The following is a 23,610-nucleotide window of genomic DNA, read 5'->3' as shown; positions in this document are numbered from 1 at the left end:
TAATTTGCTTTCTGACATAGGTTTCTTCCCTGCAAATCTGTGGTTAGCGAGATTTTTTTTATATTTCTTTGAATAAAAGCATATACGAAAAAAAACGTGCAATTGTTGCTAAACGTGATTGCCAAGCTTAGAATCAAAATCAGCAATTGCAACCTATTTTTGCAAAATGAAATATATATCGATCCTATTAAACTGATATAGGGTTCGAGCGAGAATAACACAAAAAATGTACTAAATGTTTTGGATAACGTTGGCTAGAATGTAAACACATACTGCTGAATACCATGCGAAGTAAAAATATTTGAACTGTGTGTTTTTGCCTTCCAGTGTGAGTTTCCACAGCTGATAATTACGATTTTGGCCACCATGTTGGGCGCCAGATAATTAAGAATGATTATAATTATTTCTGTAAATATTCATACGGCTAGGGTGGTGTTATGAGATATTCCAGGACGCACGAGCGAAAGTCCAGCTGCTCCTTGTCGGTTATATGGGGTGGTGGTCTTGTCCTGGAATCTCAGCCCAATTTCTTTCATTCATCATCAGTGTGGCAAATCGCCATCCACGACCCAGACAACGGGCAGAAAGATACTTTTCCCCAACATGCTTTCGCTCGATCCTCAGATGTGGTGGAGGATCGTGTAATGCCCGCCCTTCCGTGGCCATTCTTTACCAAAAATTACAAAGAGTTGAATGGCCCTGTTTGGTCGCTAACAGCGGCTCACGGGGAATACATCCTAGTCAGAGCCAAGCGAGTTAGATTTTCAAAACATTATAAAAATATATTAAAATTTTTATAAATATATTTATATTTTATATTTTTTACAGCTATTATACATGCTAATCGAAACTTAACAAAATTCGGATCGCTAATAATCTTGCAATTTTCAGTTTTCAATTCCCACTCGAATAATATATAACCAGCTACCCGCGCCTAATGCATACTTAAAGTTAATCCCCATAAAACCAATAATTAACTTAGATGAATTCATTTTAGAGTTGAGTGACAATCTTGGCTCAAGAATTAATAAAAAAAAAAAATATACATAGCTTTTGGACATAGATCACCATATGTGCGTGTGCACGGCCGGCAGCCAAAAATTAAACGGAACAAAAAGAAACAAAGAAATAAGCGCTCTCAATCCATAAATTGCATTGCATTGAAAAAAATATTGATTCCACTAATACTTAGGCGATAAGATATTACAGCGCCTTCCGCACCGCTGGACCAGGACCGCGAATAGGTGTATTTAATTTCACTTCCTTGTTTCATACATTCTTCTTATTAAATGAATCAGTCAATATCTTCACTTACCCACTTTTGGGAATCCACCGATGATTTTCTTGTGTACTTTAAGACTTTTGCAAACACAAAAAAAAAAAAAAAAATAAATAACGCGGAGACACTGCTGCGCCACTTCCGATATTTCTTTACTCTTCTCGCTTATTCCATTTTTTTCTTTTTTTTTACACTTATACATATAACAAAAAAAAAAGACTTCCGATCTTTAAAATGTTCTTAAAAGCAATGTCGACCCTCACAAATGCAGGCCAGTTTTCCGTATTTCCCTCAAAATTTTGGTTTTCCACTTTTAAAGGCCTCAAGTTCATTTTGGGCTAAATATTAGGCACCGGGTGTACTTAAGTTACGTTTTAGAGATAGCAGCCCTGGATTTCCCCTGGCACTCGCTTACACTTCCTTCTTCTTTAGCGGCTTTCAGTTTTATCCTTACTACCATGCAGCAGATCCCTGGGATCGTCGTCTACGTTTGCTACAGATCCTTGATAGCACGATAATGGAAAAATGTAATTTTCTGTATGAATGAGCACCTACACTTTTGGCTTAGCGATCTCATACGCACGAGGCGCATGGTCAGCGTTCTGCTGCTACGCTTCCGCGTATCCATAGCTTTGGTTAGACTTCTAAATGTAAGTTTAAGACAGTTTTAAGAGTACCATAAACAGGTCCAAACAGATCTTAATAAAGTCTAGTCATCAGTCATTAGGCATTCGGCGAGTGCAAACGAGTGCTCTTCTAGGTCCATCTAGACTCAACTAGCCAAACACTAAAAAGTAATGAAGTGCACCAAATTTACAATCTCCAATTCTTATTACTCCGTAAAATTTCTGTAGAAGAACCACAAAGGTGTAAATGGTCCAATACAATGCTCCAACTGCCGAGACTCTGTCTTCCGTTTGCGTCGCCTGCGAGGATCTGCATGAATCTGGCCCTTGCCCGGCTAAGAAACTTGAGCAGGAAGGTCCTGCTTCCACAACAGAGTTCTAAAAAGCGCCGCAACCTCGAGCCGTGCCAGACCTGCAACAAACCACAAGTGCCATCGAAAAACTGATGTTATCATTCCAAGCAACGATGACGGAATTTATGTCGTTCATGAGAACAACAATGCAGGATCTTACGCGTGCCTTAGTATAAGTACTTGCATCTCAACATTCAAAATAAATGTCCTCCCTTCGTTTATGTTTATGGAATGCGTATGGCGTCTCCCGCCACAAACTTGATCTCGCTAGGTTCAAGTTATGATATTATGATGCTCTCAGAGACCCATCTAACCAGCAAGTACAATTTTCGAATAAATGGCTACGTGTTCTACGCCACGAATCACCCCGATTGAAAAGCACATGGAGGAACCGGCATCTTGATCAGTAGTCGCATTAAACATAACTTCCTTGATCGTTTTGAGAAAAACTACCTACATGCTACATCTGTGGTGGTCCATTCTAGTGGTGGTACTATAACTCTGGCCGCCGTCTACTGTCCGCCCCGTTCCTCAATTACTGAGAATCAATTTATGGAATTCTTTTGCACCCTTGGGAATCAATTTTTTCTTGTGGCCGACTACGACGCCAATCATACTCACTGGGGATCCCTTTAGTAAATCCCAAAGGTAAACAGCTTTATACTGCAATTATCAATCCGATAAATAGGTTGAACTTTCTATCACCTGGGAAACCCATTAACTGGCCTACAGACCTCCGAAAACTACCAGATCTTATTGACTTTGAGATCGTAAGAAAAATTCCTTTAGTGCTTCTTAACGCTGTAACACTTGAAGATCCACTCTTCAACATTTTTCGGAAGCCAGAAATTAAAGAAAGGCCGCGTCATCTTACAACATCAGCCACAAACTGGTTAGTATAAAAAATATGCAAGCACACACTTAGAACTCAATCCTATGCTAGACACAAATTCAGATATTGAAAGTTCTGTAAAAACATTTGAGTCGATAATAACAAAAGCTGCTAGTGCTGCAACACATCAAATGACTTTGAAGCAACACTTCAGATATGGGACTACGAACATGCAAATCGAGAACTAAGTGCTAGAAAAAATACTGGCAAACCCACAGATCACCAGCCACAAAGCAACGGCTGAAGACGGCAACACGCGCCCTAACGAAAGCTCATAAGAATGAGACGGAAAAGTCTTTGCCTAAGTATGCCCATGGAAGCAGAGATTCCTATTCCGGATTACACTGTGAAATGGGTCCGTAGTGACGTAGATAAGGCATATGTATTTGCTGCTCATCTACAAAAGGTGTTCAGCCGAACCCACCAACAAACGCGCTGCACGTCTCCGATGGACAATAAGTCTACTTTCATGCATCTCTAACCGCTTTAAAAAATTACTCATCATCAATACTCATCAAGTACACCTGCAAACTCGTAACACAGTTCCTCCATCGCATCAATTTGGATTTCGTCAAAATCATGGAACAATTGAACAAGTAAACAGAATAATAACAGAGATCAGAACTCCTTCTGAGCACAAGAAATATTGCGCAGCCGTATTCCTCGAAGTCGCCCAAGCACTCGACCGATTGGTGTTGGATGGCCTTATGTATAAAATAAAAACACTCCTTACACCAAATACACACAAGCTGCTTCAATCTTATCTTTTTAAACGAAAATTTGCTGTAAGGTGCAATGCGATTACCTCCGAGGACCATATCCAAAAACATGCTTCAATTTTTGCCAGGAGTTGACAAATTTACAACTGGTTGGGATGTCGATGTCGGCAGGGGTCGTGTTTGTCTTCTTGAAGATAGTCGATCAGCTCACTAGGAAGTGCCCCTCTGGAAAGTTTGTCCGCTGGATTGCACGCTGTAGGAACATAATGCCATTCTATGGCATTTGACAGCTCCTGGACTAAAGAGATGCGATTAGAAATAAAAGTTTGAAAGCGTGAATACTCATCTCGAATCCAGGACAGCATCACAGCAGAGTCTGACCAGCAATAAACAGGGCATGAAAATAAGTCAAGCTGCAGGACTCCCGCATTAGTCGAGTCAGTAATACTGCCGCGCATAATCCAATTTGAAAACCTGAAGACCCTCAGTGGGGCCACACAAGATTTAGCGCAGAAAAGGTGGGCTACTCGTTGACTTTGAGACATGAAGACTATGTAGGTGCACCCTCCATATGCGTCAATGCTGGCATCACTGAATCCATGGATTTCGACCACGCTATTGGTACCAGTGCAAGACGAGGAAACTGCAACTTCTGCGTGAGACAGATATCAGCAGACAACTTTAGCCCAGCAGAATGAAGCGCCGAAGGTAATCTTTCGTCCCAGTCAAGTTTTTCTCTCCAGATTCGCTGCAGCAGGATTTTGCCCTTCGTTATGGCGGGGCAGATAAGACCAAGAGGGTCGTAAGAGCGAGCAATTGCAGACAGGACCGAGCGCTTGCTGGATTTTAGAACTGCTTTCATGGGCGATGTGGAGGAGAGCAGAATATCCGAAATTGAATCCCAGGCGATACCAAGAGTTTTGGTAATGTCGCTGCCATCATCAAATTTGAGAAAGGAATCCTTTTCTGAATCGGGAATCTGCTTCAAAGTACCAAGATCATTTGAGCACCATTTTCTTAATTTAAATCTCCAAGCCTTCTTCGGTTGAGTTACCTTCTGTGATAAGGTCATCGAAATAAAAACTGGCAAAAGAAATTTAGCGCCAATTGGAAACGACGTTCTTTCTTCTTCTGCTAGCTGCTGTATGGCTTTGACAGACAGAAATGAAGCTGGCTTTGTTTCGTAGGTGACGGTATTAAGCTTAAATACTTGTACTTTTTCCTGGGGTGTGTCACGCCACAAAATGCATTTTAAGTAGCTGTCCGGTTCCTTGACCCGTACACATCGGTACATCTTGCAGATGTCACCAGTTAAAGCAACAGGGGAAACTGTAACAAAGTGTGAAACAGTTTGGGCTGCAAAGTGGGGCCTGCTATTAGTATTTCGTTTAAAGAGTATCCAGAATAAGTTTTTGCAGAGCCATCAAAGACAACACGGAGCTTAGTTGTTGTGCTGTCTTCCTTTAAAACGCAGTGATGCGGCAATTAAAATTTGCATAGTTTCTGAGAGTCAATTGGTACCAGAGACATATGATTTAAAGATAAGTACTCGTGAATAGTTCCAAGTTTGTTTTCCAGATTTAAAAAACGGCGATAGGCTTGTCGATAGGACTCTCCCAACACGATCTGCGCTTTGCAGGAAGTAGAACTAAATATTCTCGAGATGGAAGCCTAGAAAATGTAGACATGAAGTGGGCCTAGCAGTCGAGTTCTTCCTTTGTGCCCTTAGAGACTGATTCAGCAATGGTTTCTGTATCCCAAAATTTGCGCACCAGTTCCTCCAGACGGATGCCCTCATCAGGCATTTGAGGCGCATTTGATTGAACGGTCAATGATGAAGCCTTGTTAGGGTTTGAGCCACCACCAGTGATATTCCATCCAAAAACAAAAACACACAGTAGAACAAAGAAAATATTAGCGCCTATCAGCAAGTCAATTTTTTGGGGTCTGAAGAATTGGGGATCGGCCAAGCGAAGATTAGTTGGTATTTTCCAGTCTTCAGAATTTACAGTTAGGTTGGTCAAGTTGTCCATGATAGTGGGAGCTACCAAAGCTGCGATATTGGCAACGAACGCTGAAGTTTGAGATTAATATTTACCACACATTCATCTGATCTAAATCTGGCTTCACTATGTCAGCCAGCATTGGGTATTTTTCGTATTTTTTTGTATAAATTCAACTAAAGGTTGGTAGCCTCAGGCACATTCGGTCTTCAAAATAGAGAACCCGAAGACCACTCAGTTCCTGGATCTTGACGCATAATTGAACAAGCTATCTCTCGCACTTTGCGTTTACTCAGTTCCGTTTTTACAACATACCGCATTTCAAAGAAAATGTCTTTGAACTGGTCACGCAATTCGCTTGCCATTTGATTCAGTTCCAGTTCGTCCGGGGAATCGTGATCCAAGTTGAACGAAGCCTCTGTTTGGTTAATTAAATCCAGCTTTAAATGCAGACCATCATCATTAACCACCGAATCGGTGGTTAATCCTGCAGCAATTTTCATAGCCTCGACAAATATGAAATTTTCCTTGCGCTTTAAAAATGTTATTTTGTCAGCTGGTAAAATGACTGTCGTTGTTTGACATTTTAATTTATTTTAATAATTCAAGCACTGGACTGGAACCGGTCAATATTAAATTACACTGTATTTGCACCGGCAACCAAACTGCACACACAATAGCAATGATGTGTGTGTGTTTATGCACAAAGTCTATTCTTTTTGGCTGTGCAAAACAACACGAATTTGGCGGTAGGCAAAGATGAAACTGAAACCGGGGGCGAGCTTATTTGCACCGGATCACAGCGATCAACACTTAATTTGTAACTGAACTTGCAATGCAGAAGGCAAATAGGCCAGTTTTACAGAATAAAGATTAAAATAGCTGTGCTCTCTCTCTATTGAGAGAGAGGAACATAGCATAAAGGGGAATGCAAAATAAAAAATAAAAATAAAATCACTCAAATTTATGATGAGCTGCTGCTGGCTGCGGGCTTTATAACCAAACACCTTTTTTTGTTAATTTAGAAAAGTCAGCTTTTCATGTCATTATAATTATGTAATATTGTTTTCTCGCCAATTGTTTTTACATTTTCTTATAGGTGTGTGCCCAACCGAATGGAACCGACAAAGAAAGCGTCTGTGTGTTATTCTTATTACAGAGAATAATAAAAAAAAAGACATTGAAACCGTCGCTCTAAGAGATATTGCTTTAAATGTTGGCTACAGTTCAGAAAAAGTTCGATTCGCCTATATATTCAAGGTAAGTTTAAAATTTACAAAGTACCTTCATTTTAAAATTGTGTTAATTTTTTTAATATTTTAAAAATTCAGAAATGAGCCAATAATAGTATTACAAATTCAAACTATTTACTTGTATTGATTTTTAAAATTAGTGCCGATCGCACTACTATAAAAGCATAAATATTAATTATGATTTAGTTGACTACAATACACGCAAACATTGCTCATAATACAATTGATTTGTTTTAAAATTTAATTTCATATCCCTTGAGTTTATATCTAACGCTCAGTAACCATGATTTACGGTGCTTGTTTGAATTTGTAGTTTAACTATTTCGTCTATTTTTGAAGAATTCTTTATCCTGAGATCAAACACAGTAATATAATCTTACACAATTTAGTTCGTAATTTTAAAACAGCAGCAATTCTCCATTGTGAAAATAGGCTTGAATCAGGACCTATTAATACAGCCCGCTAACTTTTAAAAATATTTTAAAATCTATTCTAAGAATCTAAGTTTTGCGTGATTTTTTTCGATTGGTTTGACTGTATTCACATGTCCGCAGCCCCAGGTATCTTGGCATCACAGTCAGCGAGGCTTAGGCTTGATGAGCCATGTCGAATCTCTTCGACTGCGAATGGTCGTTGGAGCATTAGCGCGTGTACTTCGAGCTGACTGGGGAGCCAAGCGGGCCATATATGCTGAACTCATGGTGCCATGATTACTCCAGGTGACAGCCACACATGTGAAAATCCATCCTCGGCTAATCCCGAGGCTAGGGCACAAATTCTGGAGGCCCTACCCAACATTCCTCCCAAACCCGTCCCAACGGCGGCGCACTTGGCCGTTGGACTAAGCAATGCAACAAGTGCACACATTAACGACGAAGAAAGCTTGGTGTCAAAGGTCCTAAGAACCTCACCCCAAAACCCGAGCTATGGCACCCCCAAGAGTCCATTGGAAGCGACATCCCCCCCTACCAGAGCTCAACTGGCACAGTGGGTAAAGACCCCCCAGCTAGAAATCGAGGAAATGGGAGAAATCCTGGACGACCTTCTGACAAAGGTCAACCATAACGGGGTGAGGGGCATTAACCTGGTAATGAAAAACTCATTCGCCAGATTGAAGGAGCTCTAACTAAAGCTGCGCACAAGGCTGAGGAAGCCAAGCGACCAACCACCAAAGAGGCACCCGGAAGTGCCCATTGGCGGGCAAAGGAGCACCAAAGGCACTGCAATGATGCGTCTAATTCAGCTAAACCTGAATCACTGCACGGCAGCCCAAGACTTGCTAGTGGAGCTTGCGCTACTTAGCTTGCCTTACCGGACGCCGGCTAGCCCAGACTGGGCTTTCGACCGCACCAAGAAAGCACCGATCTGGAGGTGCATCAGAGAAGCCCAACAATTTACCGATATTCTTTTGGACATTGGATTTGTTAGGGCTAGGGTAGGCAGATGGTGCGTGTACAGCGTATACCTAGCTCCTTAACTTAATCGCAATCAATCGGGCACTGGATAGACTGGCAGCGGATGCTAGAGGCCGTACAAGGTGGTGGTCAAGAAGGCTTACACAAGGACTCCCAAGCTACTGGACCCAGTGATGCTCCGCAGTGTAGCGGAACATCTGTTTCCTTTGATGGATGGGTTACGCCCCGCCTACCCAGCCACAGGGGACCTCGTCGAAACCGACGCAAAACTGCTGAATGAAATGCCTCATCGATGGAACTGGCAAGCTCCTGGAGAAACTGGTGTGCATTCGTCTAGAGAGGGCTATCGCCGACGCGGGTGACCTCTCACGGTCCCAGTTTGGCTTTAAGAGAGCGCGGTCGAAGTAGCGGCCCAAGCAATCGAGGTCACCAGATGGAAGGGGGTAGCAAAGAGTACTGCCTCATGGTCACACTAGACATCAGAAACGCCTTCAACACCGCGAGTTGGGACCGAATCCTAGAAGCACTAATTGGCTTCAGCGTCCCAGCCTACCTAGTCAGTATCATCCGCAGCTACTTTTCTGATCGGGTCCTACTGTGCGAGTCGACGGAATGAGTCTTTAGGCAGGTCACCGGTGGAGTCCCGCAAGGCTTGGTTCTCGTCCCGCTTCTGTGGAACACCATGTATGACGGATACTTCGCCTACCGCTGGTCGGGAGGAGCGAGATCGTAGCTTTTGCGGACGACGTGGCCTTGCTCGTTGTTGACAAGCATTTCAGCAAGACTGAGGAGAAGTGTAACCAAAACATCAGGGCCATTGAACATTGGCTCAGCTCAATGGGGCTTGAGCTGGCGACGGAGATGACGGAGGCTTTGCTGATTAGCTCCAGGAAGGCAGTAGAGACGGCCACTTTCGAAGTAGGCAGTACCACGGTGTCCTCCTCTCGGGCAATTAAGTACCTGGGAGTCATGATAGACACCAGGCTTTCGTTCCGCGAACACGTAGCTGCTAGCTCGAAAGCAGCAGGAGTAAATCGGGCGCTATTAACCATTATGTTGAACACCCGAGGCCCAAGATAGGCGAGCAGACGGCTGCTGGCGAGCGTCACCCGAGCGACCATGCTATAAGCCGTTCCGGTGTGGGAAAAAGCGCTTGGAACCGAAAGCTACGCCCAGGGCCTAAATGCTACCCACAGTCTGTCGGCACTACGTATCTGCTGCGCCTTCAGAACAGTGTCCAACGCGGCAGCATTGGTGATCGCAGGAATATCGCCTCTAGACCTGTTAGCGCAGAAAAACAAAGCAGCTGATTCCCAACCTCAAGCCGTGGTTAGAACGGAAGCATGGCGAAATAACGTTCCACCTAACGCAGCTGATCAGCGGGCTGATTGCTTTCGCAGCAGAAGTGGACGGAGCGAAACAGCTGAGCACGTTCTCTTCTCGTGCGATAAATACGCAAGGGAACGGAGCTCTCTGGAAACCGTACTTGGCAGCAGACTGAATGCGGATAACCTAGTCCCATTCATGCTGCAGGGGGAGGCGGAATGGCAAGCGGTCAACAGCTTCGCCGCAGCGATAATCACCGAGCTCAGAAGAGCCGAGAGAGCCAGGAGGGTCCACAAGTGAGCAAATCCTGATCGTCTTTGCGAAGCAATGCTTCACAGCCAAACCGCGGGGGGTCCTGGATTTGCTCTCCTTACTCCTCACCATTGTTAAATAGTTAATCTTAATTATGTTTAATAAACGAATTAAAAAAAAAAAAGCATTTGCAGGAGAAACTCCTAGACTGCAGTCTGCCACAGCTTGCAGTGCTTGTCGTAAAAGGCGACTAATACGGCATTTGGTCGGTCCCTCCACCCGTATCCGAGCCATAGGAGTGATCCCGACCGGTCCTCTAAGTTCGGTAACCGTGCGCGTTAAGAAGTCCTCCATGGCTTCTCATTAAGGTAGGCCCCTTTGTGGGAGTGGCTGTAGTTGGTACTCATATCGGTTCATTGAATAATTGTCTAACATTAATTAGTCCCACCGTGTTTACTCTTTTTCCGTGAGCTGCGCAATAATTGATTTCACTGTCCTATTGAACTGAACTGCTTCCGGAATATGTTTAGAACGCTTGAATCTGGTCATATTTTAACAAGCCAAGTAATAGAGGTGTCAAATGGCTACCTTGAGGGACACTAATGGTAACATTAATTGAAGAAGAAGCTTATCCTACCATATTAATCCCATATATTCTTAATAAGTATAACTAGACCGGTCGATCTGGTCAGGTCTGTCTGTCTGTATGAACGCCTCGATGTTAGAAGCTAAAAATCTAGAAAGTTGTGATTAAGCATGAAGATTTCAGAGATATAGACATAAACCGAGCGCAAGACACTAATACCAACAAACAGCACAAAACTAGACGCATGTTGACCCACCGCTCAAAACTGCTACGCCCACACTTTTGAAAAATGTTAGATTTTTCTGCATTTTATTGTTTGTCTTGCCAATTTCTATCACGCCCAATTTGAACATTGTAAAGCACTTTTTTTCATTTAATTTCCCAATATTTATCGATATCCCAGAAATATGATGAAATTTCGGGTTTGCATTCTTACTAGCTGAGAAACGAGTATCTGCTAGTCGGGGAACTCGACTATAGCATTCTCTCTTGTTTATTTTCTTATTTTGTTTTTATTTTTGTTAGTCTTTAAATTTGTTCTATCAATACGCCATTTAACTTTTTGTCACGCATTTTATTAGACTTGTAAATTTCTATCGATTTGCCAAAAAAATGTCTGCCACGCCCACACTTTTGATTTTTCTTCTTGTTGGTCTTGTCAATTTTAATCTGTATACCAAAAACGGCCAAGCCAGCACTTTTAAAAATTTAAAAAATTATTTATTATTTTATTCCCCAATATCTATCGATGTCCCAGAAGAATGATGAAATTTCGCGTTCGCATTCATACTAGCTAAGTAACTGGTATCTGATAGTCGGGAAACCCGAATATAGCATTCTCTCTTGTTTTAAGTTCCTGACTTTCTTTAATAAGATTGTTACATGTTTCTTCAATTTGTGTTATGTTGATTGTGAGTCAGTGGTGCATAAAAGTAGTAGGAAGTTATACTGTCCCTAATTCAAATAAAATGTATCCTTGATTGTTTTCGATAGAGTTTATTTCGATTTATCCTGCTGTAGTTTGTGTCATCATTAAAGTCACCCAATGACTGGGTGGTGACGGTCGGCTGTATATATTTCCTATTATTAATAATTTTTTTTTTAATTTGCTTCGTAATGTGTTACATTTTGGCCTATTAATCTATTTGTTTAATTCTGCCTGTTTTCCTATAGGGATTTTTAGATTTTTAGTGTTCTATGGGAGCTTGTCTATATTTGTATCAATTTCATAATTTTGTCTGTTCTCGTTAAGTTTTTTAATTTTATATTCTTTTATCATCTGCGCTTTGTAGATACAGTTATAGATAGGCGTGCCTGCGTAAAATAAAATATAAGCTGATATCTGTCCGGTTGTATTATGTTTAATTTTATAGTTGTATGTGTATAAATCTGTGCGGAAGCCTTGTGCAAGCCTCTACTGAAACTGTTTACCTTATCTCTGGAATCTTCACAGTTGCCTCATATATTTAAGGAGTCCTTTGTGATTCCTCTTCATATAAAAGGTAGCACACTGGATGCAAGCAATTACAAAGGAATCTCCAAATTGTCGGCTATCCCAAAACTTTTTGAAAATGTTATCACTCCTCATTTACAGCATATTTTTTAGATCAATCATGTCACCGTATCAGCACGGTTTTATGAAACGCAGATTAACAACCACTAACCTCTTGGAGCTAACTTCTTTCGGCATAGAGGGTTTCAAAAATAATCTTCAAACAGATGTCATCTACACTGACTTTAGTAAATCATTTGACTCTGTTAATCATTACCTTCTAGTAAGGAAACTTTATCTATTAGGTTTCCCTATTGATCTTCCAAATTGGATTTCAAGCTATCTGAATGGCAGGACGCAAAAAGTCCTCTTTAAAAATTTTCTGTCTTGTATTCTCCGAGTCACATCCGGTGTCCCACAAGGGAGCCACCTTGGTCCGCTTCTTTTTACCTTATTTATTAACGACCTCCCCTTAGCAAGAAAACATTCGTACACAGACGATGTTAAATTATGCACAAGGACATTTCGCGCTACTTGGACTTACAATCCGATCTAGACAGCTTTCAAATATGGTGCCGTGATAACATATTAAACTTAAATGGCTCAAAGTGTAAAGTTATGACCTTTGGCCGTGTCAACCCAATACGCACGACTTACACTCTAAGTGGACAGAATAATCTTGATGATCTTGTTGTTCTTCTGAACCCTAAACTAAAATTTTCTGACTCTATTTCGATTATTGTCAGTAAGGCGGATCACCTGTTTGGATTCCACAATACGCAGTCAACTCGGACCGCATTGAATCGGTCCAAAAAAACTTTTTACTTTTTGCCTTGCGGCGCTTAAATTGGGAAGCAAACCATGTATTACCTCTTTATTCCAGTAGACTACTTTTAATTAATTTACCATCCCTAGCTAACCGTAGAACTATGCTTGGAACAGTCTTTATTTGTAAGCTTATTCGTGGGATGTTGAGAGTCCAGACTTGATTAGTCGGCTTAACTTTTTGGTTCCAAGTAGATTCACTAGAAACTATATACCCCTTATCTTAAATCATTAAAATCTAACTATGAGTTGCATGACCCTTACAGAGTATTATGTTCTGACAATAATAGACTCTGTCCTATTATCTGTAATCTTAACTCTCTGCCGCTCTTAAAGCAATCAATTTTAACTTTTTTATTACGTAATTGGATCCTACTAACACTTATATTTATTAGAGTTATGTTATTATTTATTTACATTATTTATTACTTTGTGTTCATTTCCTCGTCTCTGTTCTCTTTTTTATAACGCGTCTATCTTCTCGCGAGTCGAGCCGTACGATGCACGGCAGCGCCCCTCGGTCGGTTGGGCGGGAGGTGTGGCCGTGGGACCCGTGCGAAAAAAAGATTGTTTCTATTATTTATCCCTATTTTCTCTATTATCTTCACTATTGATAATTCGTATTTTTTCATTTATTGTTTTGTGAAGGCGTTCTACATCTGCGAGTCATGTTTTGTGAAGGCGTTCTACATCTGCTATTCATGTTTTTTTCGTGGTGATATCAATTTGTATTCCTTCATTATTCAGCCGAACTTTCAAAGAGTTTGCTCATAAGCCCAGAGTTTTGTCTGCATTAATTTTCTGTGGGTTTCCCATGTCATTAAATATTCTAGTTAGGGTTGTTTAATAATTTTTTTTGATTTATAAGTAGACGTCATACAGGATATATATTGATCATTGTCAATAGCATACAATTCGATGACATAAAGTTCTCTTGAGTTATTACAAAATTTATTTTTGATGGTCTATGTTCTGTTTTTTTCATACGGACATGGCCAGATCGACTTGGTTATTGGTCCTGATCAAGAACGCTTGGTGTTCGGTAAAAGGTTCAAGATCCGAAGGACCCTATACCAGAACGGCACCCAGAATGGCAGACCCAAGAGGCCATTAGAAGTGAACTCGCCCCCCTTACAGAGCCCAACCAGCAAAGCGGGTAAAGACCTCCCAGCCTGACTCATGCGTGCCCGACTGGTCTCTGTGGTGGGCCTCACCATCACTAGCGGCTCGTTGTTTAGGCACACGAGGTGGAGACTCAGCGATGGCTACAAGGGCAGTAACCATTAAGCAGCAGCAGGAAAGCACTCAAGCTAGCGATACAGGATAGCAAACGGATATGCTTCCTCGACCTATGCGACACTGCTGACAACGATCCATGGGGGAGTGCCTACAAGGTGGTGGTCAAGAAGACATATACGAGGACTCCCACGCTCCTTGACCCAGCGAAGCGCCGAAGTGTAGCGGGGCATCTGCTTCCATTGATGGATGGGTTACGTCCCGCCGACCCAGCCACAGTGGACCACGTCGAGGCTGACGCCACGGTCAGCAGCAAGGAGAGGAGAGGATGGCGCTTTGGCTAGCTGTCTCCCTTCAGCCAGACTCTTTTGCGAAGGCGTTCACGTAGTGCCTGACTGAAGGCTTCTTCCCAAATTGCTGGAAGATACAAAAGCTGTTGCTCCTCCCAACACCAGGGAAGCCACCATAGGAGCTTTCATCTTTCCGGCCGATATGCCTTATCGATAGAACTAACGTGCTCCTAAAGAAACTGGTGTGCTTTCGGTTAGAGAGGGCTATATCAGACGCAGGAGACCTTTCACGTGCCCAGTAAGGCTTCAGGGAAGCGCGATCCACCGTGGATGTATCAACGGAGTGGATGAAGTAGCTGCCCAATCAATCGTAGGCACCAGATTGAAGTAAGGAGTACTGCCTCATGGTCACACTAGACATCAGGAACACCTTTAACGGAGGCTGTACTGATGAGCTCCACGAAGGTAGTGGGGCCGCCCACTGTCGAAGTTGGCAGATCCTCGGTGGCCTCCTTTCGTGCAATTAAGTACTTGGGAGTCCTGATAGACACCAGGCTTTTGTTCCGAGAACACTTTGCCTACGCTAGCTCGAAAGCAGCAGGAGTCAATCGGTCCTAATCATCTATAATGTTGAACACAAGAGTTCTAAAACAAGTGAGCAGACGACTGCTGACGAGCGTCACCCGGGCGACCATGCTATATGCCGTCACGGTGTGGTCAAAAGCGCTTCAAATAGAGAGCTCCGCTCGGGGACTAACTTCTACTCATAGACTGTCGGCACTACGATCTGCAGCCCCTTCGCAGGAATACCGTCACTAAACCAAACTCACGGTAGAGGTCTCTCCTTCAACGTGAAGAGGTCAACACGAACAGAAGCACATGTGAAGCAACGTGCGTAATGGTCGCTTGACTCAGCAACTGATTCCCAACCTCAGGCCGTGGATAGAACGAAAGCATGGCGAAATGGCGTTCCATTTAACAGAGCTGTTCAGTGGGAACGTCTGCTTTCGCAGCTACCTGAAACGCTTTGGACACGATGAGTCGGATAACTGCCTATGATGCGGAAGTAAACTATGCAAAGCACCAGAGCACGTTCTGTTTTGTTTTGTACGGCTTGTGGGCGTTAGAATGGGCGTGGAAACATCGGCCAGCAAATTTGCGCTGCGTCTTAGTCTCTAGAATCTGTATGCTGAATCTCAACCTAGCTTTTCTAGTTCCTGAGATCTCGTCGATCACACGAAGAGACGTACAGACGGACATGGCTAAATCGACTAGGCTATTGATCCTGATCAAGATTATATATAACTTATATAGTCAGAAACGCTTCCTTCTGCCTATTACATACTTTTCAACGAATCTAGTATACCCTTTTACTCTACGAGTAACGGGTATAATTTATAATTAAGTACAAATTCGAATCAACCAATTAACAAAATCTAAAAATTAAATTCTGCAAACACATAAAAATACCCAAATTGACAACGGCCATTTATATGAGACGCTGGTGTATAATTCCCCAAAATAAAATTATTTTCTGAAAAGGTTCCCAGTCTCTTGCAAAGGAGTTATGCTGCGAATAATCGATAATATGGCGGCAAAGTGTGGAGGCAAAGTTGAGGAATTTAAGCAGGCGTGATAGCACATTGCGAGTCGTATCAAAGCGACCTACCGAGCTCCAGGGGTAGCGACAGAGATATTCTGAGCCTGCTCTTCGCCAGCTTAGTGTACGTAACTTGGAGTTGAGTAAGGAATTCGGGAAAGAGATTGATTCTAACCATTCACATCGGATGATATTTATCAAAGCAGCGATTTGTTGTGCATTGATCTGTATCGGCATTACCTGTTTACGATTCATTGGAGTACGAAGAAATGCAATCCAACTACTGCGAGTCTTTGTGAGCTTTTAGAAATACTTTTAATTCAGTTTCATTTTATATTGTTGAGAATAAAGAGCGAAAGCTCGTCAACTCCGATTAACATCCTTAAATCCTATTTTTTTACTGTTACTCCACCAGACCACAAGTAGTTAAAAGAGGAAAGTTGCACTCAACATAAATAAAAATTCTTTATCCTACCCCAGCTTACAAGAGATCCCCTCACGTCTAGGGGAAGCTCAACGGATTACAGTGTGGCCACCAACAGCCCCCGGCATAGCTGGGAATTATATTAGACGACATAAACTAATTATCTTTAGATTCGCAGATCGATGTGATGTATATTTCTCAAAAATCCCACAAAGTATGCTATGATGATCCTACGATTAGGATCGTAAAAGTTTATGACTACACATTCTTAAGCAAATTAACACATATATGCAAAACTAGTATAAAGACTCAGGCCTGGAAACGATCATTTGAGTCGTGGTTGCTTTAGCTCTTCCATGGGATCGTGTCGTGCAAAAATATGCGCACGGATAAAGAAGGAAACACGCCGATCTAATGTGAGCGATCTGGTTTAAGAAGTTATGTATGAAGATGACGCTAACACTGATTATGAGGATAAGCAAGCATAATAATCATGCATTGTATCGCTACCCATCGAATATGACGGACTTAAAACCAATTTTCAGTTTCTTGTTGTGGAAACAATTAATCAAGATTTTTGGATGACATTCAAAATATCATTAAGTTTTCAAGTCAACAGAATCAAATTAGAATCTTAGGACGTGGGCCAGGCCAACTTCAGCTAGCGGCTGCGCAACAAAGAAAATTATGATCGGTGACTGACTTATTTCCCTCGCGAGCGAGATAGGCTGGTAAAGACTCGGTTAATTTAACATACGGTCGATACCGGAGAAACCTATTATTTTCTTAAGATTAAAATTAAATTTTATCACCAAAAAGATCTTCCTATTAGTTTCTTGTAAGTTACAATTTTTTTGCTGAAAGGTGAAGTTTACAGAGTATGAGATCCGCTTTATAATCTCATGCTATGTGTATTTCTTTCTTTGTCTTTTTTCATAACCATCGCTACTGTGATAACGATTGAAAGAGTCTTAAAACTCTCCACAAATCTAGGTGCATGAGAGCGTTGCCTAGTAACAGAGAGAGTTGTTTGCACCTGAATCTAGGTGCATGAGAGCGTTGCCTAGTAAGAACAGAGTTGTTTAGACATCGTTCCTATTTATACCAGATACTCGTAGAGTAAAAGGGTATACAAGATTCGTTGAAAAGTATATACAGCTAGTGTGTAACCCTATGTGTATATATATATACTGCATTATTTTTATTTTTTAATAATTTTTCTTATATATATAAAATTTTCATCGGTTTGCGAAAATGCATTTAAAATTTTTGTAAATAAATTAATATATTTTGCGTTTCAGGAAAGTCAACCGGATTTTATTAAAGCAATTTCCAAAGGATCGTTTAAGGACAGTCTTATACAAATTGTCATTATTTGGCGCCGAGATAAAAAACGTATAAAGTATGACTGGGTCTACGTTGCGAAACAGAATGGCAACAGTTCACCGGAACACTTGATAAATTCAACTAAAGGCCAAATTTCTAATGCAGTGAAAAAGTTATTAAAAAATTCGGAAGCGTTATGTTACGAAGCGATTGTAGAGGTACATAGTATTATATTCTAACATTATTCGAATCAACAATCCATTATATCTTTCAGAACTTATTTAACGAGCATTCACAGGGAATTTTAACTAAATGGATTTCTCAGTTCTTATATGTGGTCGATTACCTATCAGATAATATTGAAGACGAGCACATTTTGGCGGTTTTTTCTCTTTTAGGAACTATTGCATTTATGTTTACTGTCGGATATGTATTAATTTACTTTGTTAGAGTTGAAGAGGAAAATCTTAAGGCGCATGGCCAACTTATCGATATCCAAGGTAAGTATTAAGGTTTTCTTATTGTATACTCTACTGAAAATAAGGGAGAATGCTATTGCCTAGTTTTTTTTTGACAAATCGATAGAAATTCACCAGACTAATAACAAGATTGCGTTCGAATTTATAATTATAATTTTTAAAACGAGCGGAGTTTTTTAATCATTTCTTTTATAATTCTATTGTGTTTATAAAAAAATGAAATTAATAATTAAATTATTAAAAATCCGTTCGCTTTGCGAGTAAATCTCCTTTGATTTGTGCACTTTATTAAACAAATGAACTAAATCTTTTTCTTTTACATCCTTGTGTTTTGCTTGCTCTCTTTCGAGCGTTGTTTGCAGTGCTATTTGGTGTTGTTTTTGTGTGCTCTCTCTTGACTTGAAGACTGCTGTCTTGCGGTACTTTTGACATCCACAATCTGCAACAGGATCGTCTTTGTAGATTTTTTGCGATTGAAATCACTGGCACCGACTGTGGACCGTTTTTGCACGCTAGACAATATATTTGATGCTCATCAAAGATTTTCCTACAGTTGTAGGAAGCAGTTTTTAGATTTTTGCCAGGCATAGGAATTCGTGAGGCGTTTTATTTCTCTTTTCCTCACTTTGGTGGGCTTTGGGAGACTGCAGTGTAGACGGCCAAGCTTAACATTCTGAACTTCGATGAGCTGAGAACCCTTCATTGCCAAATATCTTAATTCTTCCGGTAGTGTCCATTTCAGAAAACCTTACCGATTTTGATGTTTTAACACCAGCGCATTTTTTGGTACGCCTGCATTGTGCATTACCGAGAGTCGTTAAGCTGATACCTGGACGAGATGGAGTCACCCGAGATGCTGTACTAAGATCAGCAAGAGGATTGTCGAAGGGAGCAGCGAATAAGCTGTGTCTGCTACCCCTTAATGATGCTGTTGTCAGTTCTCGCAGCGACCAGCAGTTCCTAAACCTATTTACTTGTTGCCAATTGTGCAGGCACAATAAAGCTCTTCGGAGCTCAGATGTGCGATAATCTTTCGATATATATGCAGAGAAGTTGCAATATGCTCATCGTTGAAAAATCTCGTTCTAACAAATAAAAAGGTCATATATATTGTCGTTTCATTTTGTAAGGACGTTAACGACGTTTGCGAGTTGTGTGTGTGCCCCACTTAAATCATGTTCTATGTGATTGCACATTGCGCCGTCGGCTGTGTGGCATCGTTTCCGCGTCCTCTTTTCTCACCGTGCAGGCTTGCACAAGACCTAGGATGGTATGCTAGTGGGGCTTCAAGGCGCCTCGTCCATTATGTCAAACCAAAGCTATGTCAGAACCAATGTCACAACACACCCGGATATGAGCGCTCACGTTACAGGACACCAACCAAGTGCTCTACAATATCTTGTCATTAACAAACCACATTTTTCAACAACCGGAAAAGTACGTTTATTAGAACCGCTATCGCAGGACACCATCCACTGACTGCACAATCGCTTCTGACCGTGGACCTACACCTAGGATATTATAGTGCCGTTACCGCAAGGTGTATTGTCCGTTATGTTGGACCTAACATCTTCCCAAAACCACCTTTGCAAGCACCTAGAAGCGCAGATCTGTTAGGAGCGATCCTGTCAGAGGACATCAGACGATGACTCCTTCTGACCACTCAAGATCCTTGTCCTTTCCCGTATCTTCGCTGAGTTGTTATTCGCGTTTCACTGCTCCTTCACTTGCAGTGATCAACCTCATACTACCGTTCCTGATGCACACTGGCTGATCTTTCACTGTTCTCACCAACTGACCTATTTTCTTCCGACTGTAGGCGCGTTCTGACTATCGGACCTCTTATTCAATATTCAATAACTGTGGGCTTTCTCACTTACTGGCTTCTTATTCGCTGACTGTGCACGCCATCGGACTCTGTTCCGTTTGACTGGCCGAGGGCGCGATCCCGTTGTTTCCCTCTTTTCCCTGCATCTCCTGGCTTGAACTCCTTTTCCTGCTCATGTGTACCCGAGGTGCTCTTGCGACCAGCTCTTGCTGGCTTAAGAAAATCTAGTTGTGTGCCAAATGTACGGAGCTGTTTTTCTTGGTTTTCCTCGCTACGAGTTGCATCGGCTAGATTAGAGAGTTTTCTTTGTTAGTCCCACCACATTTATGATTTGTGTAATTGCCCGACCAAGAAAAAGACAGTGTTTCATATTTACGTTTTTTTTTATTAAAGAATCACTCGATGTGGAGTTCCACGGCCCTCGCCGTCTTTTCTGCGGTGTCATTTCCCGCGTCTCGACCTACTATATTATGTTGGCGGTACCCTAAGCTGCGTCGTCCGTTCGGACCAACTGGAACTACCTTTGCAAACATCCGGAAGCACACGCGTGTTATGGCCGATTCTGTCACGTTCCTTTCAGTTTTGCTCTGGATGTGATTTGTCAGTTGGCTTTCGCGGTACCGAGTGTTATTACTGACGGATTTCTTATTGAATGCTTTAATGTGCGCCTGCACCGTCTATTTATATAGGCCGCGATTACCCTTTTGAGCACGGCCCCCTCGGGTCAGAGGTCCAAAAATATCGTGTTAGTTCTCGAAGCTTCCTCTTTACGCTCGTTCAAAGTCCGCACCATTATCCGGCAGCTGTGACGTTGGTCGGCATTCCGATTCTGGAGCACCAAGCATCGCAAAGACGTTTGTGTTGCAGACGGACTCCAGCGAAAACGGGCTCGGTGCTATTATATTCTATTCCGCTCAAGTCCAGCGTGTAATATCTAAAAATAACTATTCTGCAACGGAGGAGGAGTGTTCAGAAATAGTGTTGGCAATCAGGAAACAGTGACCATACCGGGAGGGCTAACAAATCAAATGGCCCTGAAGTGGCTGAATAGCATCAAGAGCCCGTTTGGAAGGATCTCAAAATTCGGCAAAACAAGAGCCAGCGTCTTGGCGGACGCACTCCCAGAAACACGTCGCATGATAAGTACAACGAAAAATTGACAACCAGAGATGCACGTGGATCGAACAAAAACGTAGAAATCTAAACATGAGCCGCAGAAACACCTATCTGAAGGAAGCACGGGTATTCGATGTTGTTGGTTCTGGTGGACCGATTTTCAAAAAACAACAGGTAACAACAGAGACACTCCGTATACAGGTAGGACAATTTACGAGCGGGACATTCAAAACCAGTTCAGGGCTAGATACACCCCACAAGAGAACCCGATGGAAAGGGCCAACAGGAGAGAAAAGCAATGATCGAGCAGTTCACAGGGATCGATCAAGGAACTGGACGGAGTTGCACCTGGAAGTAAACGATTTACGACGAGTAACGATTGTCACGAAGTTGATACTCACTCCCAATCGTGCATCACGCAGGGGAGAGAGATAAGGATGCTGAGCCTGTTATTTGATAAACAGTCACCGGGACGGGCAGAGATACACAAACATGGAAAAAGTTAAGGAAATCTTCAAACTTAGAATATGAAAAGGTTGCGCAAAATCGGGCGCACCAGTGTGATCGGAGAAGTTTCTGGAAACCCAAGGTGTAGGACACAAGGCAGTCGAAGGATCGGCGGTGATTTGTATCCTGGAGCATGTGGAAAAATGGGGACTACGATACGCGGTATCGACACAACGAGCGGTTCACACCCACAGGCCAAATCGCAGAGCGAGAGCTGGACAGGGAGGGTAAACCGCCGCGAGCACAGTTAACGGCTAACGCATACAGTTGTGAATTTTTAAGGGCGAATACATAAAGGGCGAGTCCCGTTGTGGTACAGGCCCCATGGAGTAACTGTTCAGCCAATGGTCGTTAAGGAACAGCCTGGAGGGAAATGAAGAAGGGATCCTGAATCCTATCTTAAGCTTCTGGCGTCACCCCTGTTGTCGGGATCCACATCCCTGGAGCGAACACAAAAGGACGAGTAGCTGGCGGACCGTGTGGTTTCATTTCAGGATTTTTCATCTGCTTTTGAGAAAATCAAATGTCGCAGTCAAGGCGTCACTAAAGGAGTGACGAATATCAAATACGTTTTTTTTTTTGCTTCGCTGTTGCTTCTCATCGTAGAGGTCAGTCAATCCTGCGTCAAGCTACGAATTTAGAAGTCATTAGCAATCCACAGCATCATAAGTTGGAGCACTTGATGTTTTTTAGGTTGTCATAAAAAGGGTGTCTATATTGGGGTTTACAAAGTTCTTTTTAGCTCTCTTGTTCTTGTTACTGTAAACCCTACAAAACTACGCATATCCACGCACAAGAATATGACGGTAGGTGTTTTAAATTAGGCTTTTGTGTCTCCTATGCGATCAACTTTGCACCGTCCATGATTCTTAGCATGATTCTTCTCCGTGTTGTGTTCGTTTTATCGCTAATAAATCATTAAGTTGATAGAGCCGCTCTTGTTTCATTTTAAGATCAAGAGCATATCTGTTTTCGTCCTGTATCCTTTTGATGCCCTCTCGGGGTGTTTGTCGATCTCTTTCTTTAGCCAGCTCTTATACTGCTCCTGCATCAAGTCGTTTAATTAATTGCAGCCGGTCCAAGATCCGCATGGATGTTGCTTAACTCACAATACTCCATGAACGCCAACAATGTAAAATCAATACCTCGATCAGACAATACTTGACTGGAATATACGACTTGTTCGACACTGGTGCTATTTCCACTACGACAAGGATGTGATTGTAGCTCTTTGATGGCATCTCCATTGGACCGACATAATTCGATGTCCCAAAGAGAGTTTGACGCTGCTGAAGTCATTCAAGACTGTGCAACAAGATTCTCGGTATGGGTCAGGCGCTGGAAAATTGGGGCAAGTCGATCAACGCTGCACTCTTAAGCGAAAAACACCACCAGCTGCTTATATTGTTATATTATTATATTATTTGGCGGCGAAATGGGCTGAATTAATAGCTGACAATGTCACAAAGGGGGAGTAGGAATTCCCCGTATTCCTTTCGAAAAAAAAACTTATTCTTGCCCGCCTCAGCATTTACAATCAGCTATCGACGATTCGCATTGTCTTGTCATGTGACAAGAAGCCGTTGTATGTGCCTAAAATGTGGCTTTATGCATTAAAAATGAACATGCTTCATGTTCATGTGAACATGTTTGTAGGTTGTAGTCCCTGCATTTGATAAAAACCTCTGCTTATTAAACTGTCCTGGTAAGCGAATGCTTGCGAAGGTTCTAGTCCCGGGAATTCCTAGGCATTATTATTTGGAAAAAATTCGTCTAAAACGAA

The 23,610-nt window shown here is 42.1% G+C and overlaps 1 protein-coding gene across 2 annotated transcripts in view; it reads left to right on the top strand.

The window, feature by feature from the left end:
* LOC6620232 (dnaJ homolog subfamily C member 16) overlaps positions 1-23,610 on the top strand; it is a 222,929-nt gene that overhangs the window by 136,039 nt on the left and 63,280 nt on the right. For both annotated transcript variants that reach the window (XM_032719507.1, XM_032719506.1), the window contains exons 7-9: positions 6,972-7,132; positions 17,873-18,115; positions 18,172-18,397. In XM_032719507.1, coding sequence (XP_032575398.1) covers positions 6,972-7,132; positions 17,873-18,115; positions 18,172-18,397 — 630 coding nt within the window. The remainder of the gene's footprint in view (positions 1-6,971; positions 7,133-17,872; positions 18,116-18,171; positions 18,398-23,610) is intronic.

This window comes from Drosophila sechellia, chromosome 3L, assembly GCF_004382195.2.
Source record: "Drosophila sechellia strain sech25 chromosome 3L, ASM438219v1, whole genome shotgun sequence".
NCBI lineage: Eukaryota > Metazoa > Arthropoda > Insecta > Diptera > Drosophilidae > Drosophila > Drosophila sechellia.
The sequence above is the reverse complement of the archived record's forward strand: the minus strand, read 5'-3'. Positions and strand labels throughout refer to the sequence as shown.